General features: G+C 36.8%; 2 protein-coding genes and 1 non-coding gene across 3 annotated transcripts; all 3 read left to right on the plus strand.

The window, feature by feature from the left end:
- TRNAN-GUU lies at positions 906-979 on the plus strand. Its single transcript has one exon. It is a non-coding gene; the product is annotated as a tRNA-Asn (tRNA).
- LOC109207345 (general transcription factor 3C polypeptide 3-like) lies at positions 1061-5110 on the plus strand. The gene is made up of 2 exons (XM_019370248.1): positions 1061-1187; positions 2202-5110. The coding sequence occupies exon 2, from the start codon at positions 2288-2290 to the stop codon at positions 4937-4939; it is 2652 nt and encodes an 883-aa protein (XP_019225793.1). The 5' UTR covers positions 1061-1187; positions 2202-2287; the 3' UTR covers positions 4940-5110.
- LOC109207354 (transcription factor MYB108-like) lies at positions 10513-12422 on the plus strand. Its single transcript, XM_019370259.1, has 3 exons — positions 10513-10908; positions 10996-11125; positions 11523-12422. Exons 1-3 carry the CDS (start codon positions 10746-10748, stop codon positions 12094-12096), a joined length of 867 nt encoding a protein of 288 aa, XP_019225804.1. The 5' UTR covers positions 10513-10745; the 3' UTR covers positions 12097-12422.

Below are 14456 nucleotides of genomic sequence, written 5' to 3' on the forward strand. Positions count from 1 at the left end.
CAAAAAACAAGGAAAATATAAACCAGGAACCACAAAACTTTTTGCGGATGCCCCACATTTTGTGAAACAATATCTTACTAAGAATATGTGCAGAGAAAGTAGTTTTACAATGCAAGTGCTTATTTCTATTTTTAATATGCTTAGAACACTAGGCAACCAAAATATTACTATTAATAGTACTCTTTTGTATGCGGGGATATCTACCCCTAGGGCTACTTCTGCAAACAATATGGCATGTAATATGTCAATCTCTAAAGTAATATAAATCCTATTATTACTCAAAAAAATAAAATATTTTTTCATTCAATCTCTAGTTCTCAAGAATTACAACAAAGAAATTGAAACAATAGAATTTTATTCTGATATCAAATTCTAAACTTATAATATCAAGTTGTATTATTCTAACTTTCTAATTTTGTTCTTTAAATTTGAAATTTGTTATTTTTTATATTTTTACTTCATAACAACATATTACTTGTTTGTTATTTATCAGATCATACACATTTGTCAACAATAAAATATTAACCAAGTTACTCAATATGAATTTCTTTCAAAAGTTTGAGGCCTTCTAATTAATTTGGTCGTAGGCCTCCAGTGTTCTTTAGCCGCCCCTGATTATTACAAATCCAACTCATCTCACTTCTATACTCAACCCAAAAGGTAGACATTTGGTAATATTTTCTGCATATTTACATAATTCAATTTTCTTATTTTAATAAAAAAAAATGTTTGTAATTTCACCGATTCAGAAAATCAAGTTCCACGACCATACAATAAAGTAACCTTAAATTTCTACATGGGGAAAGTATTTAAAAAAAAATGGTAATACCCGATTAAGGGAGGGAGACAATCGTAAAAGTCGTCGATTCCAGATCTAAACTTATACAACCTGGAGCATCACCAAAGCTGGAATAGCTCAGTTGGTTAGAGCGTATGGCTGTTAACCATAAGGTCGGAGGTTCGAACCCTCCTTCTAGCGTTCTTTTTTATTTAATCCAAAAAAATTTAGCTAGAAATCTGTTACTACTGTTTCTCTTGAAATCGATTTTGAAAACCGCTTTTCAATTTTTTCAGTTGATCTCTATTTTGTTTTTCGTCTATAGAGTCGATTCCGTTTCTTCTATCGGAGAATTTCAAGTATAAAGAAACCCTAGAGACCTTTGCGCTCTGTTCTTGCCATTGTTAAGGTAACATTGGTCGTAGTAATAGTCGCTTGCTACTTGTTGTGCTGTAAATAAGCGTCACCTCGGACTAAATGTGAAGGATTGATAGAGAAATAGTAACATAGTTTATTCTGAGAAAAAAAAAAGGCATGGCTGTTGATGATCAGTGGTTCAATTTCATATTATCTGCATATAGAGAGGAAAAAGAAATATCTTTCCTTGAGCCGAGGGCCTATCGAAAATAGCCTCTCTACCTTCAAGGTAGGGGTAAGGCATGTGTACACACTATTCTTTCGAGACCCCATTTGTAGGATTATAGTGGGTTTATTGTTGTTGATGTTAGAGTGGGAAAAAATGCAATTTTTATTATTATTATTTCAGTAGTGCTCAGAGTCTTAATTTGATCTGCTTAATGTTCATATCTGAATTTCTTTGAGTTTTTAGTTGGCTTTTGGTTATACATGAAGGATGATGATACAACACATGCATCTATTTGTGGTTGTTTCATGTTATTTTTCTGGACTGAAGTGCATCATATATTTGCAGGTTTTACTTTGGTTTAATTCAGCTCTAGTTTAACTATAATTGGCACAATAGGAGAACAATTAAACCAAGACTATTTGGTTAAAATGGGTTCTGTGGAAAGCATTGCCTCTTCCGCTAAGGGGGTTCAAAAAAGAGAAAAGTTAATAAATTAAAAGAAATTGCGCCAATGGGGAATTGAACCAATGACCTTACAAAGGTTTTGAACCCCCTTGACCACTAAGCTATATTTTTGGCTTGTGTTAATGAGATTCAAAACTCGGCGAAGGGGGTTCGGGTGAACCCCCTTCCGCCCCCCTAAATCCGCCCCTGGTGGAAAGGGATGGCTCTGAGTTTTTGGATTCTGTTCTAACTGGAATCAAGTTCAACATGATGAAAGGCATGAAGGCTAGATAATTTAACACATGCATCTATTTGTGGTTGTTTCATTTTAATAAGCTTCAAGATCATTCCATTATTTTTCTGGACTAAAACATGTGCATCATTTATTTGCAGGTTTTAATTTGACTTAATGCAGTTATAGTTTAACAGTAATTGGGGCAATAGGAGAACAATAAAAACAACTGGTCTATTTGGTTAAAATGGGCTCCGTGGAAAGCGATGGCTCTGAAGGGGCAGCAGCTATAGATGACTGTGAAGATAAATATGACAGCCAGGATAGTGCTGAAGAAGAAGAATTTGAAGGTGTTTCTGTTAATTTATTACCTGCCGATAATTATGAATTACTTGCTGAAAGAAAGAGAAAAGCATTAGCTGATTGCCAGCATAAACAAACCAAAAAGAAACGTGAAGAGGAAGATATTGTTGGTGCTAGTTTTGATGAAATAATGGAAGCCATGAATTCTGGAAGTAAAAGGAAACGCAAAAAGGATAAACGAGCGGGAAGGCCAAAAGGATCCAGAAATAAGGTAAATCTTGAGGCCAGAAAGTTATTAGGGGAAGCCACTCTTTGCTATGCTGCCGGTAAATATACAGAGGCATTGAAACTGTTACATGAAGTTATTCTGCTAGAACCTACACCTGATGCATATCATACACTTGCTGTTGTATATGATGCAATTGGTGAAAAGAGAAAGTCCATGTATTTTTATGAACTTGCCGCTTTAGTTATGCCACGAGACACCTCATTGTGGAAGTTGCTTCTCTCGTGGTCTTTAGAACAAGGGAATGCTGCTGATGTGAATAAGTACCTTCCTAAGGCAATAGCTGCAGAACCTGAAGATATTTCACTCAGACTCCTTTCTGCATCCCATTACAGTGAGTTGAAAGAATATGAGAAAGCTGCCAAGGCATATGAGAAAGTATTTCAAATTAATCCAGACAATATTGAAGCATGCATATCGGCAGCAAAGTTGTATAAGCAAATTGGTAAAACTGAACATTCCCTTGTGATGCTGGAGGATTATCTTAAATATCGCAAAACGGATGCTGATCCAATAATTATTGATATGCTGGCTAGTATATGCATTGAAAATGGAGAATATGCTAAAGCTCTTCAACATATTGAAGGATGTTTTATGGGGAGAGAATGGCCATTGAATCTAATAGCAAAAGCAGGAATCTGCCACATTTATCTTGGAAATCTGAGTAAAGCTGAAATCTTATTGAAGGCTTTTGGACTAGAAAATGCAAATGATAATGTTGATTCAGTTGTTGAAATTGCAGACACATTAAAGATTCTTGAGCACTATGAATATGCTTTACATTACTATTTGATGTTAGAAGGAAACCAGGGAGTTGGTGATGGAATCTTGAATTTGAAAATTGCACAATGTTACCTGTCATTGGAGAAAAAGGAAGAGGCAATTGGATTCTTCTACAGAGCTGTACATTCACTTGAGGACAATGTTGATGTGCGAATAAATTTAGCCTCTCTTCTTCTTGAAGAAAAGAAGGAAAATGAAGCCATATCATTGCTCTCTCCACCAGTTATAGATTTTGGGGCAGATTCATGCAGCGAGAAGTCTAAGTTTTGGTGGTATGATGAGAAAGTAAGATTAAAGCTTGCTAAGATTTATCAGACTAAAAATATGCTTCAAGAGTTTGTAGATGTATTTTTTCCCCTGGCTAGTCAATTAATCACCTCTGAAACAACAGAGGAGCAGGTTTCTAAAAAGAAAAAGCTTTCAACGAGTGAGCTGATTGAAAGAGCTAGAGTGTTGGAAAACAATCAGATCGACAACCTATTTCAGAAATTTAAACCAGCAGTTACTGCTGCTGAGCGTGAAAAAGCTGCTAGAGCAAAGAGGCTCCTTCAACAGAGAACAAATTTGAAGGAGGAACTGAAATTGAAAGCATTAGCTGCTGGTGTGGACTGGCAAAGTGAAGAGTCAGACGATGAATGTTGGCCAAAGAAGAAGAAGAAACTCCCAACTCCTTGGCTCTTAAGAGATGAGGAAAATCATCAGCTTGTTATTGACTTGGCCAAAGCGTTGGCGTCTCTAGGGAAACATGAAGAAGCATTGGATGTTTGTAAATGGATCATGCAGTTTTCTTCTAATGCGATATCATCTGACAATATTGAAGAGCTTACACTTCTTGGAGCTCAGATGGCATACAATGTGATAGATCCTAGACGTGGGTATGATTTTCTCAGAGATATTCTTCAGCGACATCCTCACAAAATATCAGTGTGGAATTACTACTTTAAAGCACTATCCAAAATGGAGATTTATCGCCATAAGCATTCCCGATTCTTGCGTAGGATCCGCGAAAAGGAGAAAGAATGTGTACCTCCAATTATCATTTCAGGGCATCAGTTTAGTATGGGCAGCCTATATCAAGCTGCTGCAGAAGAATACCTGCATGCCTACAAACTTCTTCCTGATAGTCCATTTGTTAATCTTTGTGTTGGGACTTCATTGATTAATCTAGCCTTTGATGTCAGACTTAAGAATAAGCATCAGTGTGTGGTACAAGGCATGGCATTTCTGTTCAAGTATCTAAAACTTTGTGGAGAAAGTCAAGAAGCATTATTCAACATAGCTCGAGCATGTCATCATGTGGGCCTTGTGTCTTTAGCCGCTTCATATTATGAGAAGGTGCTTTCTATTCGGGAAAAGGATTATCCTATTCCCCAGCTTCCTTTTGAAAGCCAACATCTCAGAGAAAATGGAAACTCAGGTTATTGCAGCTTGCATAGAGAAGCAGCTTACAACCTGCACTTGATCTATAAGACAAGTGGAGCATTGGATCTTGCACGACAGGTTTTGCGTGATTATTGTACTTTATGAGGTTATTCATCTAAGTTACAGGAATGAGGTGAAGTCTTATTCTGTTTGCTCCTTTTATGTTTGGTGAAGTGTTATTAATTCTTTACCAGACATGGTTAACAGAGAGTTTTGTCTAATAGTAATATATATTACCAAATTTTGATTGAGTCATTGTTTGTGTTATTGTTAGAAACATGCACGCCATCCACTATATTTCACATACTCCTATTTATTTTTTTCCTGAGCATTCTTTCCCTTTCCAATAGCTTCAACTGTTAACAAAAAGTGGTATTTCCTTTTCTTGTCCTGTGGCTAGTGAATATTTGGATGTGTCTCTAATGAATTGTAGATGTGAAGTCCAGGAGAGTTAGCCTCATTTGTTTGCACTTAATGCACGTCTGAATCTTAATCATCCCAGATCTCAGACATTAAGTGAGTTTGTTTTTAAAGTCTGAATGTTGATTATTCAGATCTTAATCATTAAGTGTGTGTTTTTTTTTTTACTTCACAACCACTTAATGGTTCCGAATAGGTCTGTATGATTAAGATCTATAACAGAGACTTAATTTCATTAAGATGCTATCACATATTCATTATTAACTGCCGTCACTGCCTACCCATGCCACCGTCATCCTCAATCATAGCCTCCATTATCGACCACTCCGACCACCATCATTCTCACCCACAATCAACACTCATCCGCCTCAACTACCGCGACTGACCACCCCATCACCATCAATAACCACAGCCGGCACTGCCTATCATCATAACCTACTATCACCCACCCACCACCTTCCTCAATCACAACTACTACCACCACCCGATATAATTAACTATCNCCCCTACTACTAGCTACTAGCATGAACCACCATCATCAACCAAAACTACCACCGACCACCGCCTCTAGTCGGCATTCACCCGTTAGCCATCACCACCAACAACTATCATATTTTAAAAAACTATATATTTTATTGATAGAATATTAGATTAGTTAGTATTTCATTTGAATTTTATGTTTATTAATTTTCAAATAAAGATAAATTTTATACATTCAGATGTTAAAAATCAAACAGTCTTAATTATTTCTATTCAGATCTTAATACACATCTTGATATTCAGATGTGTATTCAGATTCAGACGTCTTAATCTTAATACACATCTTGATATTCAGATGTGTATTCAGATTCAGATGTCTTAATCTTAAAAAAAACAAATGAGGATTAGGATCTACAGACAAAAAGATCTTTCTAATTTCTGGTGCATTTAAGTATTTGGTTGATTGGATATGAACGAATCTTTAGATATATGAATTATAATCATGAAATTAACTAAGATCAAGCAGTCAGTCACCTCCTCGTGGCTGCATAATATTTGATACTAGATGTAGTGAATATAAGTACATAAATATGTGCTGATCCCTTACTGCTGGACATTGTGTGTTTCTTTCATCTCCATTTTGGTTTTATTTTTGTTATTTTTCTCATTCACCATTCTGGACATGTGATGTACTGCAAAAATACAGTAAAAAAGTTCCATTAGTGTTAGTAGACAGCTATCCTTTTCTTTTAGAAATTTGGGAGTAGTCTCTCTAGTCTTCGTGTTGCAGATCTATTTTATGCAAGTACTAGGACAATTAGCATCTATTACTTGAGTTGTTTTAAACATTTGGTGAAAACACATATAGGTAAATGTTCCACACTAAGAAGGGCATCATCTCTTCTGTTCCTTTTCTTTGTTAGGTTTGAAGTGAGGGTTCCCTTGATTGCATTTTCAGTTGATTGACTGTAAAGATGACTTTCTTGTATCACTTAGTCTTCAAAGCATCACGATCAATTTTAGTGGTAGTGTATCCCTAATACGCATAACATTGTTAGTTGGCACAAGCTTTCTAGATTACATTATGGAGCAACAGAATGTCTTCTACTTTCATGTCTTACTCTAAAATGCGCTAATCCTGGTGGGGTATTTAGCCCTTCTTTGTCTAAATAGAGGTTTTTCAAAATCATCTCAAATGGAGTTCTGCATGAAATTTTGGCTGATCCAAAAAGAAATGTTGTTGTCACATCATTCAAGAAAAAAATTGTATGTATGATTTCTGCACAGTTCTTAGTCTCTCAAAACTGAAACTTGAACAGAAAGTATTAATCTGCTGGAACACGAGTAAAACTGTGTCAAGTATGCAGATTTTGAGCTCAGTGATTCTTGATCTGGTATCCTGTTACATCGTTTGCTCTTCAACGAGTGCTTTGCAAGTCGTTTAGATTCAGCTGCGGAATTCCTATGCAGCATACAGGTGACCAGAGAATCAACTCATGGAAATCATCTAGTTCCTATACTAAGTCCTTAAACGCCACTATAGGATTTTAAGTTGCTTTCAGTATGCTTTGTGCAAGTGTGTTCAACCAGTGGCGGAGGCTGGATTTTCGCTAAGGGGTTCAAAAAAGGAAAAAAGTTAAAAACGTTTGAAGCTAGTGGGAATTGAACCAATGACCTTACAAAGGTTTTGAACCCCCTTGACCACTAAGATATGCTTTTGGGCTGTGTCAAGGGGATTTAAAACATAAAATATAGAGGTAAAACACACATTTTGCCTTATACATATAGTGTAATTTTTCGGCGAAGGGAGCCCCTTCCGCCCCCCTAAATCCGCCCCTGGTTGCAATGGGATACTTGTTCTCTACCACTGCATTATGGATTTGTACTCTTAACTATTTGGTTAATTACTTGTCTTATTTTTTAATGGCGGCCGTTTATCACGCCTAATCACTTTGATTGAGAAATTATGGTGATTTGCCTTCTTTGACACTTCCGCAGGACTTGTCAACATGGTTTATCTTCAAATAATTGTTACGGCCTTTGTAGAAAATTGGGCTTGGATTCGAGCCAATGACACTAATGTTTTGTGGAGAAATGTTTCTCTTTTTAACCTAATCTGAGTTTATGAAGACATGCCAATTATCGTAATAGAGAACTATCAAAGATTAGAAAGAGCTGTCAGCTACTCTTAACTGAGGCAGTAAAAGGTTTGAGTTTGACTGCCAGAGTTGGTCGGTTTGGAATCAAGTGTTTTAATCTACTGAATAATCAGGAATTCCAACCACCACCCACCCCCCACCCCCCCACCCCACCCACAAAAAAAGGCTTATACTAGTCACTAGATAAACTAATTAAGCAAGGGTGGAATAAGGCATCAACTTACACTATGTTTGGATCATTGTTACTCATCGTTTCATAATGTATTGTATTGTACTGTATTGTATTGTATTGTATTGTATCGTTTTATGGATACAACGTTTGAATACATTGTATCGTTTACTGTTGTTAAATAACATTTTGTTATTTGGTTTGACTGTATCGTACTGTACTGTAACTGAGAAGTTCACTAAAATACCCCCAATTGTTTTAAGACAACCTCTAATTTATGATTAATTACGTAGCTTGAAAACAAGAGCAAAAACCTGAGAAAAAAAATAGGTTAACTAATATTAGCAAAAAAAAAAGAAAACTGAAACAATGGAAAGAGACGAAGAATTGAACGGGGACTTGGATAAAAAGAACGGGGCAAACCAACTCTAGAAAAGATGGAAGAAGATAAAGTAGGTCAATAGATTGGAGATTTGGAGTTAAAATAAAAAAAAATTAAATAATAAAATAGAATTATAGAGTAATAAATAAGGGCATAATTGGAAAAGTAAATAGGAAACGATCCCACCACACCAAATCGGTTGTTTCATAAAACGGTGCTTTTGGTTGTTCCGGAACAATGGATTTAACAATACGATACAACCAATTTTTAATAAACAATCAAAACAAACATTGTTTTAGAATAACAATACAATACAATACAATACAATGGGTAACAACCATCCAAACAACCTGTTAATATTATTAAACATCATATGGAGGTGACTAGTATCCTCTTTACATAAATGATACTAGAAAGTCGGTCTTAAATGAAAAACCTTCTTACTTTCTGCTCCTATTTGTCTTTCTTCTAAGTCCTGGATCTACTAAAGTATTCAAATCAAGTTGGGCCAAATTCTTTTGTGATATATTTTTATATAGAATACCTCTATCAAATTTACTCACCAAAGTTTCTCAACTTCTTGTTGAGTGATTTGTCTTTCCTCTAGTAAATTAGCCTTGTCAGCTGAATCCAGAGGAATGGGAGCTTACTCAAGATCACAACAAAAAGAACTTCCCTTGCTATGGAATAAACCATTTCTTGTTGAACTTAATAAATAAATAAATAAATGATGTAATTGAAATATTTGAGTCAAATATAGCCGAATTGCAGGACTATTCAATAAAATGGAAAAGTTTGTAATTATTCTGAGTATTGTGATGGCCTTTGAAGAAGCAAGAACCACACAAATAACACCATAAGTCGACATCATTGGCATTTGGCAAGGAATCCAAGATTTAAAGTGGGGAACTTGTTTTGAAAATCCAAGCAGCGCCTCCTTCTTGGGCTAACATACAAATTCCCACGTTTTATAACTACTGTTTAGTGAACTCTGGATGCAGTTGTTCTAATACATGTGTTTCAGTCAACCACGTTTATAAGTGGAGAATCTTGAAAACATACACACTTCTTCAACCCAAAATAAAATTATAAATACTCAGTATTTACATCAAACAAATATATATATATATATATATATCCTCCATTAAACGACTATCAATTGACTAAGATTAAGCGCTATTTTCCATTTCTATTTGCAGATTCTTATGGTTAAATTACCTAGTATTAGGAGTGGCAAGCGGGCGGGTCGGGTCGGATATGGTTCGGGTCGAAAACGGGTAATGAAAAAACAGATCAATTATCCGACCCGACCCATATTTAATACGGATAAAAAACAGGTTAACCGGCGGATAATATGGGTTACCCATATTATCCATGACTTCTTGTATATGATCACTTTTGGGAGAATTCTTAGTCTCCCTATACAAATGTAAAAGTTAGACCCACTGGTTATCCATTTTCTAAATAGATAATATGGTTCTTATCCATATTTGACCCGTTTTTAAAAAGTTCATTATCCAACCCATTTTTTAGTGGATAATATGGGTGGTTAACTGTTTTCTTTGAACCATTTTGTCACCCCTACCTAGTATAGTGGCAAACACCGAGTGCGAATAAATATTTTTAATACAACTCATTCCCCGCCCGTTCCAGTAAAACTACATTTGATAACTTTTTGTGTCCTTATCGACAAGTTTATCACCACCTCTTCTTATCTTCAGTTTGGAATTCTACAGAAAGTGCCTATAGTTTCACATTGACGCTATATTTTATAGGACCTGTGAACACCATTAGTCATATTTAATTAAACATAAGTGTTTTGATTAATAATTAGGCACTATAACTAGGTGGAAGTCACCTTAATGCACCTACTTTTAACTTCTAACTGACTTAGGAATCTAATTTATTTTTCTAATATATGAAAAGGTCCTCTAAATTTTCTATTACGTTCTGTACCTTTTACTTAGTTCAAGGGAGCCTTGGCGTAACTGGTACGAGTTCGAGCCGTGGAAACAGCCTCATGTAGAAATGCAGGGTAAGGCTGCGTACAATAGACCCTTGTGGTCGGACCCTTCCCCGGACCCTTGTGGCTGCCCTTTATTGGTTCAAGACTTTTGGAAATTAACTTGAGGCAAGTTCGACGCAGCATCTACTTATATATATAGTAGAAAGTGGTGAGTCTAAAAAATCTGTACACTTATAGATCTGAGTTGGCTGCTAGCCACTCTTGCTTCAATCATATATTAAGTAGTCCACTTTTGTCTTTTTAGCACATTTAATTTTCAGTACTAAGATCTTTCAATGGAAACAGACATGTCTTTCTTGTCTAAAAGTTCAAGCAGCTCTAGTGATGATGAAGTTGGATTGAGAAGAGGTCCATGGACTGTTGAAGAAGACAGTCTCCTCGTCAATTACATTTCCCAACATGGCGAAGGCCGATGGAATATGCTTGCACACCGTGCTGGTAATTCACTCGTCCGTTGCTCGTATATATTGATCTTTTAGACACTTAGATTAGTTGCTGATTCCATGTACTTTCTTGATTTATTAGGATTGAAGAGAACAGGCAAGAGTTGCAGGTTGAGATGGCTGAATTACCTGAAACCCGACGTTAAAAGAGGGAATCTCACTCCTCAGGAACAGCTCCTGATTCTTGAACTTCATTCCAAGTTGGGTAACAGGTATACTACTCTTTGATTCTTCTTCCAGCTACAGCAAATGTTTTCCGCTTTAAAACCGTTGTCGTAGGCCTCATTTCTAGTAATATTCTGCAGAGTCGAAGCCAGGATTTGATTTCAGGATTCTAGTCTTTTAAGTTATTGAGTTCTAAACTAATAATTTGTACATATTAATAATTTTTTTAAGACAAATACAGAGTTTGAACTAAAGTTACTAGGAACGGTCGAACCTGTAACTTGGTTTCTGGCTCCGACCCTGCTAGTGTGTATATATATTGGTCTAGCAACTCCTTTAATCTTGTCATTGCTCAGAAAACCTTGTATTAAATCAATTTTGTTTTTAAGCTTATCAAGTTTTGAACTATAATAACTGGTGTGATTCTCCTTGACAATGTTATAGATGGTCAAAAATCGCGCAATATCTACCGGGAAGAACAGATAATGAAATCAAGAATTACTGGAGAACAAGGGTGCAGAAACAAGCTAAGCATTTGAAGATTGACTCCAATAGTGCAGCATTTCAACACATAATTCGCTGTCTCTGGATACCTCGGCTTGTTCAGAAGATACAAGGTTCATCTGCTATCCCATCAATACAGACTTCATTATTGGATTCACAATATGGTCCTTATAATATCACAGAAATTACACAAACCCCACAAGTTTTAAGCTTAGAGAGAAACAGCATCAGCAGCAGCAGATGCTGCAGTTCGAGTTCACCTTCGTCAGAATCCATGAGTACCAATAAATCTCCCAACATTATTTCAGAATGTCCAAAATTTCCACCTCGTGAGATGGGTGATTCTGTTGTCAATGTTCATTTTCCGTTTGACGACAACAGTTATGATATGGATACTTTCAGCCCAGCAACTGGCAACTTTTTGAATAATTATGATCAAATGGTGGGTGGAGAAAACAATCTGATGAATGGTGATATTTTAGCTGAGAGCTTCTGGAGCATGGATGAATTTTAGCAATTTCAGTAGAAGGAAAATATAAAACTATGGTCATCTTTCTTGTTTCATGTGATTTTAGAACGAAATAGTGACCTTACATCATGATATTTTTACCAAAAATATTGAGGTTATGAACAATTGTTAATAGTTGAAATTGCGTGATTGAAGTTAGTTTCATTTTCAACTGTTTCTTTTCTTGAAAAAGCAGAGTACTCTGTTTTCTATTCCACATTTCCCATTAGTGGGGATTGTATGTAGAAGTCAAACTGAAATAATGTATAGACTTAAATACATGTATGCAGAAAAGGTTACTAAAAGCTAAATAATGAGGGTTATTCACGCAATATTTTTTTCTGATTGAGTACAGAGGGATTTATTGATAAGACCTTAAGACTTTTACTTAGAATGATTTCACGCCCACTTTTGAAAATCTTAAGATGCCACAAAGGACGGAATTAAAGGTGGCAACTGAAAAATATGAAAGGAGGAAGATTGTCTAGCCGCTTTGAGATGAATCACTTATACAATGAACAACTTCCCAAAATACAATACGAACTTAATCAAGGCTTCAAACCACGTCAAACAACACCGACATTACGAATCGCACATCGAATTGAATGATGTGTTTTCAAATCTTCCAACTTCTATATTTTTGTGCCGAAACATATCAAATCAATCCGGAATGACTTCAAATTTTGCACACAAGTCATAAATGACATAATGGAGCTGTTCCATTTTTCAGAATTGGATTCCGACCCCGATATCAAAAAGTCAACTCTCAGAATCACATTCCGACCCCGATATCAAAAAAGTCAACTATGGGTCAAAACTTCAACTTTTCCAACTTTCGCCGAAACACCTCAAATTACCCTATGGACCTCCAAATCCGAAACCGAATGCGCTCCTAAGTCCAAAATCACCATACGAAGCTGTTGGGATCACCCACGACCCATTCCGAGGCCGTTTACTGAAAAGTCCAATTCCGGTCAAATTTTTCACTACACAAGTCGATATACATAATGTGAAGCTGCTCGAGACCTCAAACTACCGAAGCGGGTGCAATTGCTCAAAACGACCAGTCGGGTCGTTACATCCTCCTCCACTTAAACATGCGTTCGTCCTCAAACGTGCCCGGAGTCGCTCCAAAGCCATCGAACCACTGCATGAGCTCACCATACATACACCCGGGGTTGTTTCCCCATCACCTAACCTATGAAGAACTGACAATGTCACTTAACTAACGATCTCATCTCCTCCTTAGTCCATAACCTTAGAAAAGAACCCAAACCTCATCATCTGAAATTCATCATGGGACCCGAATTCCACATCATCACATTAAACACACCTAAAGAAGCTGAATCGGGCAAAAAATTCCAATCCCAAATACAATCACATGCTGTCCCACACAACTCATTGCCCCTAGCAATAACCTCTGACCACCATAGCTGTTCAAATAATACCCTGGGTGCCGGCAACACACCTTACATTGAATATAACCTTATTCCGGACCTCCACATCATTGTCCATGATAAAGAAACGCGCGGGAATTCATAGCCGCCTATGAAGTCAACAAGTCAAGAAACTCTCTCTCCCGCCAGGGCCATTATCCAAATCTTAGCAGAAATACCCACATACTTCCAAACACTCCTCACTCCCAATGCCATAGTACCACTCTCAGGTCTAAGAACCACATCTCGACCAATACACGCAGCCCAACTGATGAATCATCATGGAAACACACAAATTCTCACACTACACAGCTCGTACACTGAACCAGCAATAACTCAATTACGTAACACAAGTAAGGAAAAGCAGAGTAGAAGAATTTTCTAACAAGTGTAACATGTGCAACAACGAAAATATAGTTTTCATCAAATTGTTCCACAGAGGAAAAGCAGAACCCCAAATAAAAACAAGGAAAGGGTATCTCATATAACATCCGCTGCGGCGTGCAGCCCGCTCCCAAATACTTATCAAGCCAGTATACCACATAACATCTGCTGCGGCGTGCAGCCCGCTCCCAAATACTCGTCGAGCCAAAATGCTCGGGCTCACTGATCACATGAATACTGAAATCAAGTACAACAGAGTGCACAAATAAAACTGTGGGAAAATAAATGAAAGTGCTAAAACATGAAAGAAGCAAGCACGACTAAGGTGCAATAAGCAATTCAACATCACGAGGGCTATCTTGCCCGCATCGACATAAGGCCTGAACAGAATCACTACCTGCGTGGGAAATAATCATACCACATCACTGCCTAACCCAGCATACAAGAGTAGAACATATCATAGGCTAGGGCACATATAATATCCATCCTGCCTGGTAACATGGTCAAAAATGACAACTCATAGGAGCACACAAACCGACCCTAGAT

The sequence above is a fragment of the Nicotiana attenuata genome, chromosome 2 (assembly GCF_001879085.1).
Source record: "Nicotiana attenuata strain UT chromosome 2, NIATTr2, whole genome shotgun sequence".
In the NCBI taxonomy this organism is placed as follows: Eukaryota; Viridiplantae; Streptophyta; class Magnoliopsida; order Solanales; family Solanaceae; genus Nicotiana; species Nicotiana attenuata.

Bases quoted from the DNA above. Each gene is read 5' to 3' on its own strand.
- LOC109207345 (XM_019370248.1), top strand. From the start codon at position 2,288: ATGGGCTCCGTGGAAAGCGATGGCTCTGAAGGGGCAGCAGCTATAGAT.
- LOC109207354 (XM_019370259.1), top strand. From the start codon at position 10,746: ATGGAAACAGACATGTCTTTCTTGTCTAAAAGTTCAAGCAGCTCTAGT. The intron at 10,909-10,995 runs GTAATTCACTCG...TTGATTTATTAG, and splicing joins TATGCTTGCACACCGTGCTG to GATTGAAGAGAACAGGCAAG. The intron at 11,126-11,522 runs GTATACTACTCT...ACAATGTTATAG, and splicing joins CATTCCAAGTTGGGTAACAG to ATGGTCAAAAATCGCGCAAT.